Source organism: Pogoniulus pusillus, chromosome 2 (assembly GCF_015220805.1).
Source record: "Pogoniulus pusillus isolate bPogPus1 chromosome 2, bPogPus1.pri, whole genome shotgun sequence".
NCBI lineage: Eukaryota > Metazoa > Chordata > Aves > Piciformes > Lybiidae > Pogoniulus > Pogoniulus pusillus.
In genome coordinates this window covers 29,723,934-29,746,229 of record NC_087265.1, presented here as the reverse complement: position 1 = coordinate 29,746,229, position 22,296 = coordinate 29,723,934, and the positions used below count along the sequence as shown (strand labels likewise).

The window sequence follows — 22,296 nt, the reverse complement described above, 5'->3', positions numbered from 1 at the left end:
GCTTTAACTGATCGTGAGTGGATGTTTAGGGCCCAGAGAAGTCAGGGGCTTTAATAAATTCATCTAGACACTAGTGGGTGCATCTATAGCATCCTCGTGCTGACATCCGTGGTCACTGTGTTTGGGAGCAGAGCAAGAGCAAAAACCGAGTTTGTACCTCATGGTAGGTTGAAAGTGCATGCACAGGAGAGGACAGGTGGGTTCTTGAGGAGCTTGGAGCTTGTGTTTGGGGACAGCACTCCTCATACAGGCATCCACAGCCACTATTCCCCCTTTCTGTTTATTCCTGACCTCGTACTTCTACTAGCAACCCAACCTCAGGTTATTTTCCGTCTGAATGAGTTCCAGACATAGCAGAAGGTATGGTTCCAAGACTGCTAAGTTCCTATATCCCTGTCATGACTGGGCAGCTAGGAGCCTGGTAAAGGCTTCTGAATTAATCAACAGAACAAAGGGATAGGAGACACAGCTGTTTTGCCACTGTTTTCCTCTCCCAAAATATTACATAGCCATGCCATCAAACAATGAAGGCTCTATAGATGTTTCAAAGGTTTGCCTTTTTTAGTTTTAACATTTTAAAGCCCAAATGTACTCAGTTTTGTACAATGCCTGTTTCAGAAATTATTTTATTTAAATTAATTCAATGCTTCCTAAGTTCCTGATGCAGAAGACTAGCTTGAGACTGGTTTGGCCTGTTGGGAATGAGCTTGCTGTAGAAACTGCTATGTGGAAATGACAAGTAATAGATTTGTAGAAAAAAGGCAGCTTGTAAGCAGGACCGGAATGAAATTTCAGTCAGGTTAGATGAAAACACTGAGGGAGAAAACACTTTAGGAACACTGAAATGGCTTTTGATGTTTAAAAGTAGAAAACATTTCCATGTTTGTTTCAAAGTATGTATTTCAGCTCAAAAGGGCCAGCAGTTGAAAGGGAGAGGCTATTCAACTTCAGAAATGTTTTGGTTTTGCTCAAATAAATGTCTAGAGTCATCTTAAATTATTTTCTTAGTAAATGGAATGTTTCAGTTTGTTTGACCTATGTAGTTATTGCTTTCTTTTTGTCTTAAGTATTCACTGCAAAAAGACCTCTCTTTTCCTTACATCTTCCACCAGAACTGAAATTTGGAGACTGGAATATTCCACCTCCATGTGTGCAGGGTGCAGTTGCTTGAAATATGTCTCCAAGCTTTAGGCCCCACAGACTCTGCTTCATGGTAGATGCTATATTCTTACCCTAGAGTGAGAATCCCCTGTTGATGATGTCTTTAAGGAAGACAATGATCCCAAAGTCCCAGGTCAGAAACTTAACAAGCAAGTAGTAACAAGGTGTTGCTTGTATGAACAAGTCACTTTCTCCAGAGACCGTTTAGCGTATGTGCATGAATAATGGTGGTGATGAATGTTCAGAAACATTAAAGGAAATCAATGGATCTACTCTGCACAGGAAAACAGATAAATGAAGCATCACATGTGATACATAAAATTATATGTCCTACCTGGGACTCTGCATTCTGCCTTCATGTACCCCTCAGATCAAACTTGGTACCAGACTAGTTGAATCTGACAGGGTTCTGATCATAAGTTTTGCAACTAGGATTGTGAAAGCACATAGACTTGATGAGAATATGACAAGAGAAAATAGAATCTAAAGTCTGCTAGACAACCAATAATTCTGTTTTATATCTTTATCTTTTTCTTGCCTGGCCAATTATTTCAGCAGATGTTGAACTATTTTCTGCTTGCTGTGAGCAAGGCTACTCAAATGACCTGCTGTAAATTCTTGATATTTCCTGTGTTTATGAGAAGACATAATCATCTCAGGAACTTGTATATCGAGTGAGGATTAAGACAACTTTTTAATAATGCCTTTTTAAAAAAAAATATTTTTTTCTTTTCTCTATTTTTTTTACAGACCAGGACTGGTCATAACTAATGGTAGCTTGCCTAGTACTATACATATAAAATGTGTTCATATTGTCACCAAACTCGTGTTAGCTACTTTTAAAGTAATGGGGTGGACTCGTGTCTGCGTTATTTGTTATAGTTCAGTAGGCTGTTAATGACAGCATGTTGCTTTGGGGTTATAGCCCTCCTAGGTTATGGTTTTTAGAACCATAAAGCAAGAGTTGCAGGGTTTCTGGGGTTGATTACAGAGAGAAGTTTATTGTTATTTCATATGCTTAAATCTGCTAGGTAAGTTAAAGCAGCCAAGTAGCTCAGGAATAGAAATGATGCATAGTTAATCATTGAACAATATCTACCTCTTCTATACAGGATACCTATTAAACTATTGCTTGTTGTACAATAGTATTCTGTGTTTATTATCCAAAATTCTACTACAGGTAGTAGTTTGATCAGGCTATTACCATTTCTAACTTCATGCTCTGGCATTCTCACTTGTCTGCCCAGTTGACCTGATCCTGTATGTTGTCAGGGAGGAGATGTTTAATTTGTGACATTACTAATCCTTTCCTGAAGGCTTTTCAGTCTTCCTGCACATTGTCCTTTCATTGCTTTTGTGAGCTGGAACATGCTTGCTCAGCCCAGTGATGAATTCGTGTAATTACCTATGTATGTACTGAAGTCCTGTTGACTTTAGCGTTAAAGATCAGTGATTGCTTAAGTATTGCACTGGATTGGGACCCTCAGGCATTTTCACATGCACAGGCTAACTTGGGAATTGGTGCACCTTCTTGTAGTTCTTCACTGATGGGAAGGAACAACAGGCTCAGGACGCTCTCACAGCCCAGTCATTGCTGCAAGTGCCTGTCCATGCACAGGGAGAGCTAGGAGCACAGCAGCCCAATAAGGTGCCTGTTGGTCTGTATTCCTTTGTGTGAAAATGAATGGAATAGGTAAAAACAAATCTTGATGATAGACAAAGTTCAGAGTGTGTGTATTTGGTTAATCCAATTCTAGAAAGCCTCGTTAGTCTGTATGCAGGTATGAGTTATGCCAAAGGGTGTGTCTGTGCCAGGAATCTGCATCCCAGTACAGCTCTGTATGTGCACCACTGCAGAAACTGGTTGCAGGAGCTCGTGGTGCAGTCTGTCCTTTCTCAGCCCAGTTCTCATGCAAGGATACAGATGACTGTGTGCTTCTTTAAAATGTCCTTGTCTCCACATTTTTATTTTGGGGATAGTCCTGTGTTTTATAGAGGGGGCCACACTAATCCCGAGCCTGTAGAGTCTGGGTTGATCTTAGTGTGCCTAGGCATCAAGCTTTTAAAGAATATGAATGCCTTCAGCTGGAATGACTGACAGCCCCAGCAATCATATCAGAATTGCAAAACAAAACCTTGGGTCTGCCATTCATGTGTTGTTTTAATGACTGAATCACCATCTCTGGAGATGTTTGTAAGCCTCATAAATGCAGCACTAAGGTATACGATAGAGTTAGATTACTTTTGAACTTTATAATCTTAAAAGTCTCTTTCAACCAAAATGATTCTGTGATTCTATAACCCAGTAGACATATGACGTATTACTTATTCCCTGGAGAGGTTCATTTGTAATCCTTTCTAGGACCATTTGCACTCAGAATAGTGTTAGGCCTTTGACGAGAGGAGAAGTTAATGCTAGAGCAGTTTCAGTCTGGGTTTCTGATGAAGCTCATTGACACTTCTTTCCTGAGTTAATGATGGAGGAATGGACTTCTGCTTTCTCCATCCCTTCAGAAGCCATCCGTGCTTCTTCCTCAGTGCTTTGACATTCTGCCAGCTGAGGGAGGGAAGAGCCATTTGTAAATATTTCTGGTAATACAGTAAGTACTCTCACATGTTTTGCTCGCTCATTTTCCATATCCAGAAATCTATCCAACCAGAATTGGTTCACTCTCTTTTATTAGCAGAAATAGATCCACAACAATTAAAATTGATTTTTTTTTTAAAGGGGGGAGGGGGAAATACAGAGAAGCAGCAGCAGCAAGCACAACATCATATTGACTGACTGTGTGTATATTCACACTGGCTTCCAATCCATGGATAATTACCCCTCAGAGATTGTCTGCTATGTACAATACGGTGATGGAATTATGCACTTTAAAGAGCTTTAGTGAGTGAGGCTCTTAGGATGCCAAATTCTTTCTTTTTTTTTTTTCTTCTTTTCATTGCAGTGAGTAATGATTTTCAAATATACATGACCCATCCTCAAAAGAAAGTAAGGCATGTCAGTGATGTTTCGTGGCTCTGAGTCTCATTTTTCTTGAACTGACACTACAGAAATGTACTCATGAGATCTGGAGCATGGTCAGAGGATCTCTTGGGGTTGTTGGCCTTCATTAGTGAGGTGAAAGGTATGAAAAACTCATCTTGTTTGGCAGTAGCTACTCAGTTGGGATTACTGCAAGGGAAGATGTCTTGAAAGAGGCTGTGGATACAAATCCATAGAAAGCCGGGTTTCATTGGTGTGGCTGGTCATCCTTGGACACTAAGAACATGGTGGTGGTTTCTCCGACCTCTTTGTCAGAGCTGGTTCAGCTGTTTTGATTTGCAGTTTCACACACACAGAAAAATGTTGCCTATAAATTTCAGCCTAAATTGTTTTTTCTTTTTTGCAAAGTGATAAGCAAGTAAGTAAAAAAACTGGGCCTTGTCGTAGGAAGTGTCAAGCAATCTTAATTTTAGGCAGAGATACCAGCTCCTCCTAGAGGAAAAGAGCCAGTACGTAAATAGCTCCCAACAGATCCTTTACCAAAGGAGACAAAAGGGTGACGTGCAGGAGTTGCTGCTAATGCCAAATTTAAGCTTTCCAATGGGAATGTGTCACATACATGAGGTTTGAATTTGTCTTTAAGATGTGACTTGATGTCAGAAGTGTTTCTTGATATTCTCTGATATTTTACAGGCATTGTCTGCTCTCCAGATTCACTGGAGAGTGCACCTCCAAAGGTACTATCATGGAAGTTGAAAAAGGAGGTACCTTTTGAGACACAGTTGTCAGGAACGTTGCAGGGCTGCTGTGCAACTCCATGGCAGGCACTTGTTCTTTGCAGCTGTGTTCATGGATTTTTATCTTTTGCTGGTGTGTTTAATGAACGTTTAGTAACGGTGAGAGGTGCTGCATCCCACATTAGTCCACTAGGCTGGACTAATGAGCTGTTGTGTTAAAGACAGGGCTCCCAAAGACCATTTGTTGTCCAAAAAGGGGTTCTCTAATTGAGACAGACTGTAGCAGCTCTGAGATGCCTGCAGCTTCCTTGTTCCCATGAAGGTGGGCCTGGGAGTGCTTCCAGGGGTAAGTCTGTGTGTACAACTGTACAAGCAAGCCCTCTTCTCCCATTCTGCCTTCCTCAGGACCCTGTGCCCCTGGATCAGTAGTGTTCCTGCTCTCCTTGTGTAACTTGGGCTGCAGAAGCTGGAACAAAACAAACAAGGACCTTCCTTGATGCTGCCCAGCCTCAGCCCTTTATTAAAACACAGAGCACACACTGCTTCACAGCTAACCAAGGACAAACAAACGAAATAGTTCTGCAGTCCATCACAGAGGCTGTGTGCAGGACTCTAGATTGACTCTATTCAATCATGAATATGCAGTTTCCAGGGACTACCTGACTTTATGGGATGTGTTCAAGGGAGGGCTGCAGTGCATCTTCTGAGGAAGTATTAGATGCTTCAGTCTTTGACTCTGTCGTGTCTTTATCTTCTTGACTCTTCTGGAATAATACTAAGTGGTGCTTAAAACTACTTGCAGCATCTTTCAGCTCGTTTAGTGATGGTGTATCGCATGACCACCTCAGCAATCTGAAATGTCTCAGCTTGGGGTCCAGTCCTGCAGTCCCTAGTTCGTTCTTGTTTGAGCAGTTGATAGGGATGGCTGCTCAATGCTTTTGGGTGTTGTGGTGAAAATGTTGCTTTTCAAATTTAAGTGTGTCCATTCTTAATGTTTTAACACAACTTGAGGAAATATTCTGGCTTGCTAGATATGTAGATTTTTAGGTACCTACTTAACTGTTTTACTTGCCGACTCCCTCCAACCTTTCCTCCGTAATCTCACCAGTGTCTTTCCTTCTCACTCCCTTAAATATGTGTAGCTGATGAATAGCAAATCTTCTCACAGAATTCTTCAGGAATATTTACTGTAGGGTTTTGCTTTTGTTTGCTTTTTCAGTGACTTGGAGATGGCATGGTGAGAAACGAAACATGTGAGCTAAACCTGTTGGTTTGAACATTGTGTCAGAAAATATCCATAAATTGCAAGTTACTACACAGATGTATAGATTTAATGAGTCTGTGTAATGCCATTTATTTATGCTAAAGAATCTGACACATACGGTACTGAAAAAAAAAGTTAATACTCTAAGAGGGTTTTTTTTTATATTTTTCCGTTGCCATCTGTCACTGCCTACATAATAATGATACAGGTGAAAGCCTAGCACTGCTTTTAAAAAAAACAGAATGAATAGTCATTTAAATATCTTGCTGCTTTAATAGCTGGTATGTTTTAAGTTGTGGGAAGGAGGCAATAAAGATACTCTCCCCCCCCATTTTTAGTGTATTAAATTTTGAGTTTAAACAGATTCAGACTCTTTAAGTGACTTCTGGAAGTAGAAAATTGCTATAAGCTCTTCTGTCCTTTAAATTTGGGAAAGTGAAGGGACCAAATCAGACTCTACCATCCTTGTAACATACCGTCAGTGTCTGTTTCTTGGAGTAGCCTTTTCATGTGCATTGCTAGATGCAGATTAATTTTGTGCTCTGTGTTCTGCCTTTAACATGCTGGCTTCACTACTGCTGGAACCTCAGAACTGTGAACAGATCTTTCTAGATCTCAGATCTCCAAATTCTGGTCCCCACTGGCCATCTGAAATAAGTAAAGCTGTCTCAAGTGAGAATACATGTCTCGGAGCAGCACGGTGCTGACAGAACTCAGCATTTACAAAGACACTGGCTTTTAAGAGTTTCTTTTCAACTTTATGTAGTCATACTGTGATTAGGCAAAACTGCTTTTTTTCCTTTTAATCACAGTGGAGTCCAGCACAGCAGTGACTGTGAGGTGTACGGTGAGAAGTCCCCACACTCAGATGTCAGGGCTACAAATGGTTCTGTATGTGGGCAGCTACCCATTGCTTTGCATCAGCCACCTGCTTCCAAGGGTACATATGAGGCTTTGACTCAAGTAAATGAAGCCAGTTTTGTTGTTAATTTCCTTTTTACAATATAGTGACAAAGACAGAAAATATTTTTGTGGCAGGTGTTTATCCTGTGATTTTCTGTGGGTTGATGAGTCAAGGGAGGTGCTTGCTTTAGAGGAGGAGGACATGGCTAGGTCACGTTGCATTAAGATGGTTTAGAATTTATGTAATTAAAGGTAAATACATCTTTTTCTGAAAGCTGTGAACAAAGGTGTCATTTTGTAGTGAAATCCTTTCACTTATTTAAAGTAGTGTCTCTAGTAGTAAAAATCCCAGAAAATGAAGCCGAGTACCTGGTCCAGACCCAAAGAATTCTTTCTATTGGCTTCAAACAACTTTTTAGGGTGTATTTTCAAATATAGCACAGAACCCTAATGGAAAGTTCCTTATAAATGAAATAATCATTACTGTTATAATTACTACTCTTTGCGTATGTTGGAAAGCATTTTAGGAAGTCCTGCGCTTATTAAGAAGCAGAGATGACAATGAGTGAGCAGTGAGGTTTTGGTCACTTAAAATGGCTGATATAAATCACTTTTGGTTGGTTGTTTTTTTTTTTTTTTTTGTTTATAGGAGATGATCCTTATATAGCTGTTGTTTGTCAGCATTTTCCATTATAAACTTTTTGTTTTGGGTACTGTATGCAGCTCTCGGCAGCTTCTTAGAAAAACTACGTAGAGGTGAATGTGTCATTGCTTAATGAGTATCTTTCTTCTGCTCTCTTATTGTAATTTGAACCACTCTTAAAAACACAAAAGTGTTCATGGCTTAATGTTTAGAGAGGCAGTGTTTTTTCACACAGGCCTGAGCCTGGTTTTATTTTCCCTCTTTTCTGCTTTCCAATGTGCGTCAGAAATAAATCTGCTGAAGTAAAGCAGTGGTAGGAAAGGAGACAAAGTATTTAATGTGCATGTTGCAAATAGGAAGAGACTTGCTTTAGATCAGCAAGACAAAGGAGTTGTGAAAGACCACCCACATCACCAAACCCAACCTCCTGCAGTTCATAGTAACTGTGAAATAAAAATTTACAATGAAAAGGGGCCCTAGAGAACACCTGATACGCACCACAGCCCTCCATCCTCCGACATCACCTGCTAGTCTGTAACAAGCATAAAGTCATTAAGACAAGAGCAGAAAGTCTTGGTGACTACGATACATGGCAGGAGAGCACAGGGGCTTATCAGGTGGCACATAAGGCAGAAAGTTGGCTTGATGACCTTTGCCCAGAAAAGCATGTTTCATGCAACAGACAAATGGGAGGAAAAATGAAAATCCTACTTCCTCTCACCCCATCAAACCATCCCAAAAAGCAGAATGAACAAACAGGTATACAACAATTGCCCCTAATTTGACCTTAAATAGAATTTCATGAATCCAAGCCTAATAACTGTCTTGGAGTTTGAGCATCAGTAGAGAGGACAGGAACTGGCGATGAGTATCATTGTATTCCACTTGTCTTTTGCAGGGACTAGGTTCTCACACTGTAAAAGGATAGGGAGGCATGGAGATGAGGAACCTGTTCCTCATCTGTAAGGAGTTAGCAGAAACCTTGTACTATGTTAAACATAACACTTGTTGCACCATAATTTGTAAGTATAAGGGAAAAAGGAGAGGGAGCATGGGTCATCAGGAGTACATTTCCTACCCTGGGTTATGAATACATGACTCTCAGTCGTGTGAGTACAAGTTGCATGGATGCACTTGTGGGTGAAATTTGGCCCGAGGTCCTTTTGGAGATGAATCTTGCAACACAGAGCAATCATATATATTTAATTAGGAGTTCTCACTCTCACCAGATGATGGTATGCAGCATGGGTGACTTGTGGTGAGCAAAAAGTCATGCCTAAAGGCTGGGAATCTGGGGCAAATTCTGGTTTGGATACTGCTATCCTTACTTACACCAAGGTACTTCTTACTGAGCATCTTAGTGAATGCAAATGGATGCTGCCATCCTTACTTTTACCCAGCTACTCCTTACTTTTACTGGGGTGCTCCTTACTCAGCATCTTAGTGAATGCAACTCAAAAATCATTGGAACAGTCAGCATTTGATCCTGCAATGGAAAACAAGTTTTGAGTCTCCATGCTGCACTTGCAGGGACTTAAGCACAATTAGAGCCCTTCAACTTTTAACTGGCCTGTTCAGCTTAATATTTGTATAAGCTTGTATAGCCATTTGAGCACAAAAGTTGTCTCACAGGTTTCATTTGCTTCAGTCTTTATTTCTTGAGTCTGGCCATGGACAAGACCGTTTCTTGTGTCTGGGAGAGGGGAAGTCAGCTGCTATTTTAAACCCGTTGCTACTAAAGGCATGTAGTGGCATCCACAGTGCTGCTCCACATCAGCCAAAGCTAGTTTGCATAGCAGCACAGTACACCTAGTCAGAGGTCTCATCCAGATGAGAATTTGTTGATTTTTCTCAGGCAGGCTAGTTTTCAGCTAGACTGATTTGCCACCCAGTTCCACCAGTATGAAAGATGGATAGGGAACAAGAGGATGGCAAGCACAGTTTGTCAGCTAAAACCTGACTGAAGCTTGGCTTAGATATGCAACCGCATCCTAATTTAAACTAAACTTGGGTGTAACAGACCTGTTAGTCTACACTTACTGCACACACCACCTCCAGAAGAGATGAAGTAAGTATTCTGTTGCATTTAGAGAGAGTTTAAATTGACATTAAAGGTATCAGGCTTAAACTGAGATTCTTCAATGTGAAAACACAAAATTTCTGAGGATGCCTAAATAAGCTGATCACTTCTCACTGAATTTCTGGCGTATTAACCACCTCCATGTGGGCTTGAAGAATCCCGTTTGTAGCATGCAGAAAAGGACTTGGCACAGAGCTTCTAAATCTTTCCTTTCCCTCCTTCTTTTTATTAGTTATGAAATACTTGGTTTGATTTAACTGTTGCGAATGGACGTAACCCTGCTGAGGTCACCATGGCAACATTGTGTCACCATCTAAAATTTGCTCTTGCTCAGTGGCCAAGAGCTAAATCTTTGGCAACTTGTACTAAACAAATTTGACACCCAGCATTGGGGATGTCCATGTGTAATCTGAGAAGCCCTGCTTAGGCTTTTGTTGCTTGACTCGAGAAGGAGTTGGGTAATTCCCCGTACTTTGCAGGTGACATTCACCCTCATTTGTTCCATCCAGATGCAGCTTCACTTCTCTCTAAGCCTCCTGAAAGCCTCAGTCTACTCTGAAAGCAGAACTGGCTCCCTTGAAATACACCTTTCTAACCCCCAACTGAAACATTTTCCATCACAGTCTCATTAGAGCAGCATTGCCCGCAGGTGTCATTTAAGAGACCTCTTCCTTTCTCCTGAAGATCATGGTTATCAGCCCTAAAGCAGCAGATGCATTGCCAGTACCTTGAACAGACCTGACTCCCCTTTATTCCTCAGCTTTGGAGCAATACTTGCTTCACACCAGCCCAGCACAAGGAGAAGGGGAAGCCTGTTTGTTTCTCGGGAACTAAAGCAGATTAGCTGGAAATTGTATTTTTAATGGCAGCTTGTTTGCCAAGCGCTTTGTGGCTGTGAGGTGACAACAGAGCAGATTCTTTGCCTCCTGTCGCTTCTCAGCTGGCATTCTCACCCTTTGTATGCCTGCCTTTTTATAAAGGAAAGATTTGTTGGTGCTCCCTTGCCTACATATTTAATAGCTCACAATTAAGTCAAAATGGACTTGAAAAACCTCATTAATTAAGAGCTAAATTCTACTAGCAATAAGAAACTCTAATACTAAGTTTTATTGGATTGTTGGTTTGTTTTTTTTTTTCACTAAGACCTCTTTATGTTATTCCAGATGGGAAGTATGTTTATACATGCCTCAAAGTCTCACTACACTTCTGGAGTGGTGTAAACACCCTCCTTAAGGACCCTTTTTTGCTACCAGAGTGCTCTTAGGCTGAACAAGATTTAGGGCTCGTTGTTTCCAGCTTTTGGCATTCCTTACCTTGAATTTTCAAAATCCACCAAAATGGAAAAGTTCTCTTTTGTTTTACAAAATATTTACTGATTTGTCTTTCCAACTCTTAAAATTAACTGTATTCCACTCACCATCATTGAGTGCTTTTAATAGTATAAAAATAGGGCATTTCAGAGTATAGAAACATTTAGCTTGAAAAAGACCTTCCAGATTGAGTCCAACCATTTACCCTACTCTGCCAAGACCACCACTAAGCCATATCCTCGGGCACCATATCTACATGGCTTTTAAACACGTGCAGGGATGGTAACTCAGCCATGTCCCTGGACAGTCTGTTCCAATACCTGACAACCTTTTCAGTGATTTTTTTTTTTCTTAAACTTTTTTTCCCCCTAGTGTCCAGCCTAAACCTCCCCAGGTGCAGCTTGAGGCCGTTTCTTTTTCTGTCACTAGTTACTTGGCAGAAAAGACTAGCACCCACCTCATGACAGCCTCCCTTCAGGTTGTTGTAGAGATTAATGGGGTCTCCCCTCAGCCTCCTTTTCTTCAGACTAAACAGCTCAAGCTCATGATTAAAATAGATGGTATCACTTACCACTGACAAGATACTATGCAGAAAGTTGTGTTGTAGCTGTCACTGTGCTGCAATGTTTAGAGCTTGGTCTCATTTTCCAGAGGGAAGTAACAATTTCTTTGTATTCTATGGTAAAGATGTACACATTATCTAGGCTTTGAATGTTGTATTATGTTGTGTTCTGAACAGAGAATCTACAGCAGACCCTGAGAGAGCTAATGCACCACCTGCCTCCTATTATTAGATGAGTTTGGTTAGAGAACACATTGTGTCCACATTAACTGTAAGCGTCCTTCTCTGTGTTCACCCACAGAGCCACTCCAAGGCTCTTTGGGGGTGGAGGTTTGAATTTTGCCTCCTCAAGGATGAGGATCTGAAGCTGGGCCAAAGCTTCATTTCATGCTGGCAAGAGAAGACGGATTGGGGAAGAGGCGTGGGAGGGCTCAAGGGGTCAGACTTGCTTTTTCTGCTCCTCCAGGAGCAGCAGGAAGAAGCTGGTAATCTGTGGCCACTGCCAGGAAAGGCTAACCTCGAGCTTGAGACCACAAACCCTTGGTGACAGTGGCCAATCTGGTTTTCTAGCACCACAGATAAAATAAGAAATGACCTAGGACAGCAGACAGTAGAGGAAACAGGGGCCACAGAGTCATTCCTTGTTGTGTTGGACAGATGATTTTGTTGTTGTTTGGCAGTGGGAATTGCGCTCTAGCTTGCTTGCATGAGAAAAAAGATGGCCAATGCTTTAATGTGCACCCTACCTCAGCAAAACAGGTGGATATTTTTTCGCCCAGATTGCTCTTGAGAGGGGAAAAAAAAATCAGTGACAGACAATGAAATACTAGAAATACTTTTCTTAGGTGGATGTTTCAAATTCTGGTGAATAGCCACGCTAATTTCTGGGTGAAGGAAATATTTTGGTACTGAAACTTGCCAAAATGCTGTTTAACAGGGAATTGCAGTTTAATTAGCACTTATGAGACATTAACAATAATTATATTCAATTTGGCCACTCAGGATAAAGTGTGATTCAGGATCAGCTGGTTGGTGCTCTGAAGAAAAAAAAAAAAAAGGAATAATAATTAAAAAGAAAGAGGCATTACTGTGTAGTCTGATGAATATGTGCCTTTAGCTTTGTGTTCACAGATAACTTTCATGGCTACTTGAGTCTCTTTTCCCTTGAGGTGTTGTCCTGGCTAGGAAAAAGTGGAAGGAACTTTTATTAACTGAAGGGAAATAGTTTGACTTCAACTTCATGCTTTTGCGTCAAGCTGGATTAGTTTATCCCTGCTATTTCTTTTGCTGTGATTTTTAGGAAAAGTGCCAAAAACTTTTAAAATGTTTCCCATTAACTTATTTATGCTTTGCCCTGGCAAGGAATGAGAAAGCCTGACACTTAACAAACGTGTGAGTGAGAAAGGCGAGGGAACCCAGGGTGAAATTTGACCTCTAGACTTGTGTACAATTCAGGATAGCCATAAACATCCCTTGAATATTTTTGGCTTTTTCTCTTCATCAGAGCTCATTGTGGCTGTAGGTGAAAACAAAGGCAGTGCCACAGAAGTCCTGTAGTTTCAAAGGGTGGCTGAGAACATTAAAAACAAACTGTGCAGTTTAAGCACCTGTTTGTATGCAGGCTGCCACACATGCCTAATATATACACTAGTGTGATGTAAGGTAGCAGAGATGACCTGATTAGTAAAGACATCACAATGAGCTGGGGAGATCCCTGCTCCACTCCTTGGAGACCTGCAACTAGTCCCAGTTAAAGAAACCCTTCCTGCAGCACCAAGAACTTGCCAAGGGTTTCTGAACGTGGCAACAATGGTGCTCTGTGTGTGTATGAAGGTGAGGGAAGTAAGGAGAGTAAAAAGCATGCAGAGGTTTGCAGAACAGCTGTTTTGTTATGAAAGATACAATGTGAACTGCTTGCGCTTTTGTGAGCTGTTTGCAGGAGTTGTGAGGCACTATGAGTTTGGGACAGTTGTATTGCAGTAGAGGGCTGGCTCCATTTTGTTGTGCTGTTTACCATTTTGGGTGAAAGCCGTCATTCAGCATAAATAAATGATAGAGCAAGATGAAATAAGTGATCTTCCAGTTCATAAGCTCTTGCAGGCAAGCTTTTGTATGTGCTGAGCAGGCAGAGGTCCACAGACTTGAATGGGAACTCATGGTGCTCAGCACTTATTACAGTCAAGTGTTTATTTTTCCATGTCCGAGAAGCAGAGACAAAAATTTATATGGGCAAGACAGCACATAAGATACAAAACTTTCTTGTGAGTATGTATAAATATATACAATTGGTATGAGGTTTTTGGGTTATTCTGCACTTTACTGTGTGTGGAGAGTGTGCAGGCTTGTGGCAGCCACCTAGGATTTTAGGTGAGGAGCACAGGACACTGTTTCTGGCTTAACCCTAGCTACTCGTGTGGCCAAGTGTATTAAATCCTGTTCCTGAAGTTATTCAAGCTTCATTCTCAGGCTTGCTGAATATTCCAAAAGGCTGCTATTATTAGAGGGAACTGGCGTTCCTTAGCTCTGAAAGCGGGCTGTCAATAAATCACCAATGTGTGCTTTCCACGGGGAGGTGGGACTAGACCCTGCCAGCCCATGGACTGGGCAGAGCTCCCACTCTGCCAGTGTTGCACCAAGAATGTATCTTTCCTGGTCATGAGGCTGGAGATTGGTGTACCACCCACTGTACCTTTGGGCTCTGCACAAGCATCAGATGGCTTCCCTTTGCCTGTCCTGCTGCTGTGGTGGGGCAAGCCTAAACATGCTCATCATGCCAACAGCCTCCTGTTACTTTTTTTCTGCTGTTCTTCCTTCATTGAGGGGATGGTGACCTCATGGAAGAAGTTATTAAGAAAACTGCACCTTGTCCCTGGGGATGATTTGCAATTACATAAAGTTTAGAGTGGCTTTGTCATGGCCAGCAAGAGGTTTCTTTCCTCCATATATTTTCCTGTGCGTGCTGTTGGTACTAGGATTAGCACTGTGGAGCAGAGAGCTGTCCATGGGGGGCTGTGTTCTTCCACCATACAGGGTGTAGAACTAGATGAGGATAGCCATCCTATGCCCAGGCTTGGGCCAGGTCACAGTCAAGCTCAGTCTGTACTGTTCTTTCTTTTTTAAAACATTAAATGCATCTCCGTGGCAATAAAAATATCAATTCTCTCCTATAAATGAAGCTCTCAAATATTTTGTAGTTACAGACTGTTTCAGTGACAATGCCAGTGCTGACATTAGCCTGCTGTGATCTGATCTGGCTGTGTCCTCGCTCTGAATGTGCTTTGCTGTAATAGTACTTTCATTCCTTAGCTTCTTTTAGTGCCTTGATGAGTAGCAGAAGATGTATTTCAACAATTTTATGATTAAAAAGCAACATCTTACCACTGCTTGGTCTCAGGTGTCTACCCCGTTCATTATGCTTTGCCAAGGAGTAACAGCAGTGACTTAGAGTTGCGACATCAATATCAGTCTCTGAATCTTGTGTTTTCTTTAACTGTAAATTGTAGGGAATGTGAAGAAAGGAGGATGGAGAAGGAAGTTGAAGTAGTAGAATTTGTTTGTTTCCAAGCTGGCTGTTTGAAATTGAGGTGCTTCATGGTGATCAAACACATTTCCTCCTATTTAGTGGGGTTTGGACGGGGCCCCATGGGCAGCTGCTCTGAGACATGCCAGGCCAGGATTTGGAGATGCCAACCAGGCCCAAGGCGTGCATTTGCTCTTCAGGTCCACTGCTGTCACTGGCATTCATGCTAATGGCCTTAGTACAGGGGTCAAAGACTGCTTAGATATGAAGGCTGAATCACCTCTTTTTTAAACCCCTCAGCAGGATCAAGGCTTAGGGAAGCAGACACGTGGGCCTGCCTTCTGGCTGACAGTGTGGATGGAGAGTGTGACTCTGGGACAGGCCTTTCAGCAGTTCTTACCAATCATTGAAGCATTGAAACGGGGGTATCTGGTGATTAATCACCCCTGGACTGGCACTTCGATGTGAAAAAGCCCAATGCATTAATTTTCTTGAAAGATTTGCTGATCCCAAAAGCTCTTGATAATTAGAAGTGGTTTGTCCTGTGATGTGAGAATGGCAGAAATCGGTGGTGAGCCCATACATCTAACCAGGCAGATATTAAAGATTTTCAGTTGCACTTAACTTCACTTGCAGATAAAGTGAGCCAGCAGCATAGGTCTTGCTTCAGACCTGTTTGTCTTGGCAGTGTCCTATTTACCTGAATCAGAAGATAGTGAAAACACAGTGGAGGCTCACCCAAAGACACTGGTCTCTCCTCTGTCAGGAAACCTGCCCATGCAGGCAGGATGATTTTGAGGTTACTAACACAGCCCACAAGTCAGCCTTCACTGAGTCCTTGTGTTTTGAACAATCCTGTCTGCAGAGTGCTTCCTTCTATGAGCTGGGGCAGTTCAGTGCTCTGTCTTTGGAAACTCTGTGTCTTGGTGCACCAGATACCTGGAAGAAGCAGTCGTGACTTTGCTCTTGTGACTCAGGCTCCGTGAAAGGCAGGGAGCTCCTGTGTTTCAAGCTGAGGAGCGGGAGGTCAGTTCTTAAGCCTGTAGCTTTTGGTAGGTCTCTGGGTCACACCATGTCTTAGTTTCTAAATGTAAAATAGGGATAGATATTAGGAATGTAAGAAAAAAACAAAGCCTTGAAAAAGTATATGCTTGTAAATTGTGGTGCCGTCACCACCGTGAGGCTTTCACATTGGTTTCAGCTTCAAGCCTATGCTTTAACATTGATAATAATAGAAAATTCTAATTAGCTATTGGGAACTTAGAAATATATATTTTTTAATTTTTATTTTATTTTATTTTTATTTCAGCAAATTCAGTAAAGCTAGAAATGCAAAGTGATGAGGAATGTGACAGGAAGCTCCTGAGTCAGGAAGATGAGATCAGGGCTCATGATGAAGGAAGCAGCCTGGAAGAACCCCTCGCTGAGAGTAACGAGATGGTGGATAACAGAAAGATCCAGGAACTATCAAGCGAGGGAGGAATCCGGCTTCCGAATGGTAAACTGAAATGTGACGTCTGTGGCATGGTTTGCATTGGGCCCAATGTGCTAATGGTACATAAGAGGAGCCACACTGGTAAGCAGCTGAAAGAAATCCGATGCCTGCCTGTGGTGTCTGATGTTGATATTACCTGACAACTCTTTTCTCTTTCCTTTTCATTCATGGAGATAGCAGGAGGCTGAGGAGGGGAAAGATGAGCTTCATTGTTTTGGTTCTTTTCCTGCTCTCCAAATTCTTATGATGCTGTTTCTTGCAAGCATGATGCTTCCTTTGGTTTCCAGCCTTGGATTCTTAGAAATGTCTCAAAAGTCTGGAAACTCTCTTTTTTTACTGATCTTGACCGGGGGAAAGGTGTTGAGAGTCGCTCTTTGGCATGTGTGCCTGTGTGTGTTCATGAGTGTGTGCATGTGCAAGGCTTTTAAGTCTTTAAGGTGAGGCTTAGATGGTCTGCCCTTGGAGGTGCTCACAGGTTGACAACACCACTAACTTCCTGAGGATCTCACAATTCTTTTGCAAGTGGCTGGGCAAACCTAGGATTAGCAAACCCCACAGGAGATGCTCATTCACCAGTGATCCTGATGCCAGGGTGGTCTAGCAGCTCAATGAATGACAGCTGTATCAGGGAAACCTCACCTGAACTGCCTTTGTGGACCAGCGCTTGGCTTCTGCTCACCATTCAATTATTTTTGCAGCACCTTTCAATGCTTGGATTCTCCTATCTTTTTATTTTTTTTATTACTACTTCTACTCTTTAGAGAGCAAATCAGCTTACTAGGCTTATATATTTGAGAGTTCAAGAAGACTAGCTCTTTACAATATGCTGACTGAGTGGGGTTTTGGGGCCTGAAAGAGGAGGCCTTGAGTTCAAAGCAGGGAATTTCAAGAGAATCTGACAACCTGGGGTACCCAAGAGGCTGTTACTCATCTCTAACTACTTCTCAGGGGGGAGTGATAGTTGCCTTCAACTCTGTGAACATACTGATGGTGCCAGGACAAATTGCTCTCTGGTCTTGCAGTGTCTGTCTGGCACAGCCTTTGATTCAAAAAAGCACTTAAGCTTGTGCTTAACTTTTATGAGATGTAATCCACTTTAGAATCATAGAATCAACCAGGTTGGAAGAGACCTCCAAGATCATCCAGTCCAGCCCTATCACCCAGCCCTGTCTGATCAACTAGACCATGGCACTAAGTGCCTCATCCAGTCATTTTTTGAACATCTCCAGGGACAGCGACTCCACCTCCCTGAGCAGCCCATTCCAATAGCAAAACTCTCTCTGTGAAGAACTTCCTCCTAACATCCACCCTGCACCTCCCCTGGTACACTTGGCACTGTGTCCCCTTGTTCGGTTGCTGGTTGCCTGAGAGAAGAGACCAACCCCCAGTTGGCTACAGCCTCCTTCCAGGTAGTTGTAGACAGCAATGAGGTCACTCCTGAGCCTCCTCTTCTCGAGGCTAACCAACCCCAGCTCCCTCAGCCTCTCCTCACAGGGTTTGTGTTCCAAGCCTCTCACCAGCTTTGTCACCCTTCTCTGGACACGTTCCAGCACCTCAACATCTCTCTTGAATTGAGGAGCTCAGAACCGGATGCAGCACTCAAGGTGTGGCCTGACCAGTGTTGAGTACAAGGGAAGAATAACCTCCCTTGTCCTACTGGCCACACTGTTCTTGATCCAGGCCAGGATACCATTGGCTCTCTTGGCCACCTGGGCACACTGCTGGCTCATCTTCAGCCTAGTACCTACCAGTGCCCCCAGGTCCCTTTCTGCCTGCCTTCTCTCCAGCCACTCTGTCCCCAGCCTGTAGCACTGTTTGGGGTTGTTGTGGCCAAAGTGTAGGACTCTGCACTTGGCCCTGTTCAATGTCATCCCGTTGGCCTCTGCCCATCCAGCCAGCCTGTCAAGGACCCTCTGCAGGGCTCTCCTACCCTCCAACATATCCACACCTGCTCCTAGCTTGGTGTCATCTGCAAACTTACTGATGGTGGACTCAATCCTCTCATCCAGACCATCCACAAAGATGTTGAACAGGACTGGGCTCAGCACTGATCCTTGGGGCACACCACTAGTGCCTGTCTGCCAACTGGATGTGGCACCATTCACCGCCACTCTCTGGGCTCTGCCATCCAGCCAGTTCTTGCCCCATATCAGAGTGAATCTAAGCCATGAGCTGCCAGCTTTGCCAGGAGCTTGCTGTGGCAGACAGTGTCAAAGGCTTTGCTGAAGTCCAGGTAGACTACATTCACAGCCTTCCTCACATTCACCAGGCAGGTAACCTGATCATAAAAGGAGATCAGGTTGGTCAGGCAGTACCTGCCCTTCTTAAACCTGTGCTGCCTGGGCCTGATCCTTTAAGTCACCTAAAGTACTACAATATATGCTTAACTTAAGATATGTGCTTAAGGCTTTCTAGGTTTTGTGCTGGCTCCTCAGTGGGTGTTTGGCTATATTTTTTGAAGAAAAAGATATTTTGGTTTTTATTTTGCTCTATTACTTAAGGGATGAGAGATTAACACTGGTTGAGATATCTGTTAAGATAAAAAGAGTGGGGGTTCAAGGTAAAGTAAGAAAGACTTTATGTAATCCCTTTGTAAACCTGATAGTTTGCAGTTGCATGGTGTGCTTGTGATGAGAGAGAAATCTATATAATTTTTGTAGAGAGGAATAATAAATATATATTACATTGTTAATGTCCTGTATATAAGTATTATTGATAATAACTTAACATAAACGTATAATGCAAAGCATTGCAGTATCGTTTGTGATGCAGTCCTGATTTTAGAGAGCAGTTGTGACAAGGGAAAAGCATTAGCTGGAGAACCAAAATGTTGATTAACAGTTTGACGTGCTCTTACTAGGGAAGAGAAAAGATAATGTAACAGACTGAGCCCCCAGCTTTCAACCTCCCTAAAATTTTCATTGGCACTTGCACGTATCTGAGCATATGGGTGTTGTAGGTGCATCGCAGTCCACGTATTTGAACTTGAGCAGCTAATTTAGACCTGTTAAATTTAGATTTAGGTACCTAATTAAATGGTCGGCATTTTTTGAGATAGTGAACAGCTAGGCCATCTTTTGAATATGGACAGGCTGCCCTTTTTCATGTTACAGAAGGCATGTAAATCCAAAGTGAACAGAACAAAATCTCAGCTGCGTGCAGGCAAGATGCTGTATGCAGGTGCCAGTGTAGGAATTGCATAACTGGTAGCATTTTTCCTTCAGGCTACTGCTGGTTCCTTGTAGAACTCTGACTCTCTCCCCATCTGAGCAGAGAATCTGTGATGTATTGCTCCATACAGATGATTTCAAGCATACAGAAATGGCATTCCTTTTTATGTGCAGCTTGATGCTCTCCTCTCAGTAAACCAGTTGGCAAATTTTGCGGGGGATTTATTTTTCCCCCTACTTTGTTTGTTTGTTTTTTAATGCATGCTGCTACTTCACTGTCCACAACAGAAGGAGAAGTTTTCCACATCCTTGATTTTAAGGAGTATTTTTTAATATGTTTCTATCTGTCTTTTAAAGTGTAGTATTTTAAAATATATCACAGTATCACAGTATCACAGTATCACCAAGGTTGGAAGAGACCTCACAGATCATCAAGTCCAACCCTTTACCACAGTGCCCAAGGCTAGACCATGGCACCAAGTGCCACATCCAACCCTGCCTTGAACTGCCCCAGGGACGACGACTCCACCACCTCCCCAGGCAGCCCATTCCAGTGCCTAATGACTCTCTCAGTGAAGAACTTTCTCCTCACCTCGAGCCGAAATTTCCCCTGGCGCAGCCTGAGGCTGTGTCCTCTTGTTCTGGAGCTGGCCACCTGAGAGAAGAGAGCAACCTCCTCCTGGCCACAACCACCCCTCAGGTAGTTGTAGACAGCAATAAGGTCACCCCTGAGCCTCCTCTTCTCCAGGCTAAACAACCCCAGCTCCCTAAGCCTCTCCTCGTAGGGCTTGTGCTCAAGGCCTCTCACCAGCCTCGTCGCCCTTCTCTGGACACGCTCAAGCATCTCAGTGTCCTTCCTAAACTGGGGGGCCCAGAACTGAACACAGTACTCGAGGTGTGGTCTGACCAGTGCAGAGTACAGGGGCAGAATGACCTCCCTGCTCCTGCTGACCACACCACTCCTGATACAAGCCAGGATGCCACTGGCTCTCTTGGCCACCTGGGCACACTGCTGGCTCATGTTCAGGCGGGTATCAATCAGTACCCCCAGATCCCTCTCTGTCTGGCTGCTCTCCAGCCACTCCGACCCCAGCCTGTATCTCTGCATGGGGTTGTTGTGGCCGAAGTGCAGCACCCTGCACTTTGAGCTATTGAACCCCATCCCATTGGCCTCTGCCCATCTGTGCAGGCGGTCAAGGTCCCGCTGCAGAGCCCTTCTGCCCTCCAGCTCAGTCACATCTGCCCCCAGCTTAGTGTCATCTGCAAACTTGCTGATGACTGACTCGATGCCCTCATCCAGATCATCTATGAAGATGTTAAAGAGGATGGGGCCCAGCACTGATCCCTGAGGGACACCACTAGTGACTGGCCGCCAGCTGGATGTGGCACCATTCACCACCACTCTCTGGGTCCGGCCCTCCAGCCAGTTCCTAACCCAGCACAGAGTGTTACCATCCAAGCCGCGGGTTGACAGCTTAGCCAGCAGTTTGCTGTGGGGGACAGTGTCAAAGGCCTTGCTGAAGTCCAGATAGACCACATCCACAGGCCTCCCCACATCCACCAAGCGGGTCACCTGATCATAGAAGGAGATCAGGTTAGAAAGGCAGGATCTGCCCTTCCTAAACCCATGCTGGCTGGACCTGAGATCTTTGCCATCCCTCAGGTGCGCAGTTATTGGCCCCAAGAGAACCTGCTCCATCAGTTTCCCTGGCACTGAGGTCAGGCTGACGGGTCTGTAGTTCCCAGGTTCCTCCATCCGACCCTTTTTGTGGATGGGGACCACGTTGGCCATTTTCCAGTCTCCTGGGACCTCTCCGGTGAGCCAGGACTGCTGGAAAATGATGGAGAGTGGCTTGGCCAGCTCAGCTGCCAGCTCTCTCAGCACCCTGGGATGGATCCCATCTGGTCCCATGGACTTGTGGGTGTCCAGATGGCTCAGCAGGTCCTGAACTAATTCCTCATGAATTTCCAGGGGAACACACTGCTCCCCGACCCCATCCCCCAGTTTAAGAGGCCATTTGCCTCCTCCTCCTCTCTCCTTACTGTTGAAAACTGAGGCAAAGAAGGCATTCAGGACCTCTGCCTTTGCTTCATCATCAGTTATAGTGTTCCCCTCCTGGTCCAGTAAGGAGTGGAGGGTCTTCTTGCCCTTCCTTTTAGCATTGATAAATTTATAAAAGTGTTTTTTGTTAAATTTCACGGAAGTGGCCAGCCTAAGTTCTAGCTGAGCCTTAGCCTCTCTAATTTTTCTCCTACATAGTCTGGCTACCTCCTTAAACACATCAGGAGAAGCCTTCCCCTCCTTCCAGAGGCGATACACCCTCTTTTTCTCCCCCACTTCCTTCAGGAGCTCTTTGCTCATCCAGGCTGGTCGCCTCCCCCTGCGGCTCATCTTTCGGCATGTGGGAACTGCCAGTTCCTGTGCCTTCAAGAGCTCCTGTTTAAAGTAAGTCCAACTATCC

At 43.5% G+C, this 22,296-nt stretch overlaps 1 protein-coding gene across 12 annotated transcripts in view; it reads left to right on the top strand.

Moving 5' to 3' along the window:
• IKZF2 (IKAROS family zinc finger 2) overlaps positions 1 to 22,296 on the top strand; it is a 115,367-nt gene that overhangs the window by 46,432 nt on the left and 46,639 nt on the right. For 11 of the 12 annotated variants that reach the window (XM_064158935.1, XM_064158914.1, XM_064158941.1 and 8 more), the window contains one exon: positions 16,479 to 16,745. The exons of the other annotated variant lie outside the window; for it this stretch is intronic. In XM_064158935.1, the coding sequence (XP_064015005.1) occupies positions 16,479 to 16,745 (267 nt within the window). The remainder of the gene's footprint in view (positions 1 to 16,478; positions 16,746 to 22,296) is intronic. 12 annotated transcript variants of the gene reach the window in all.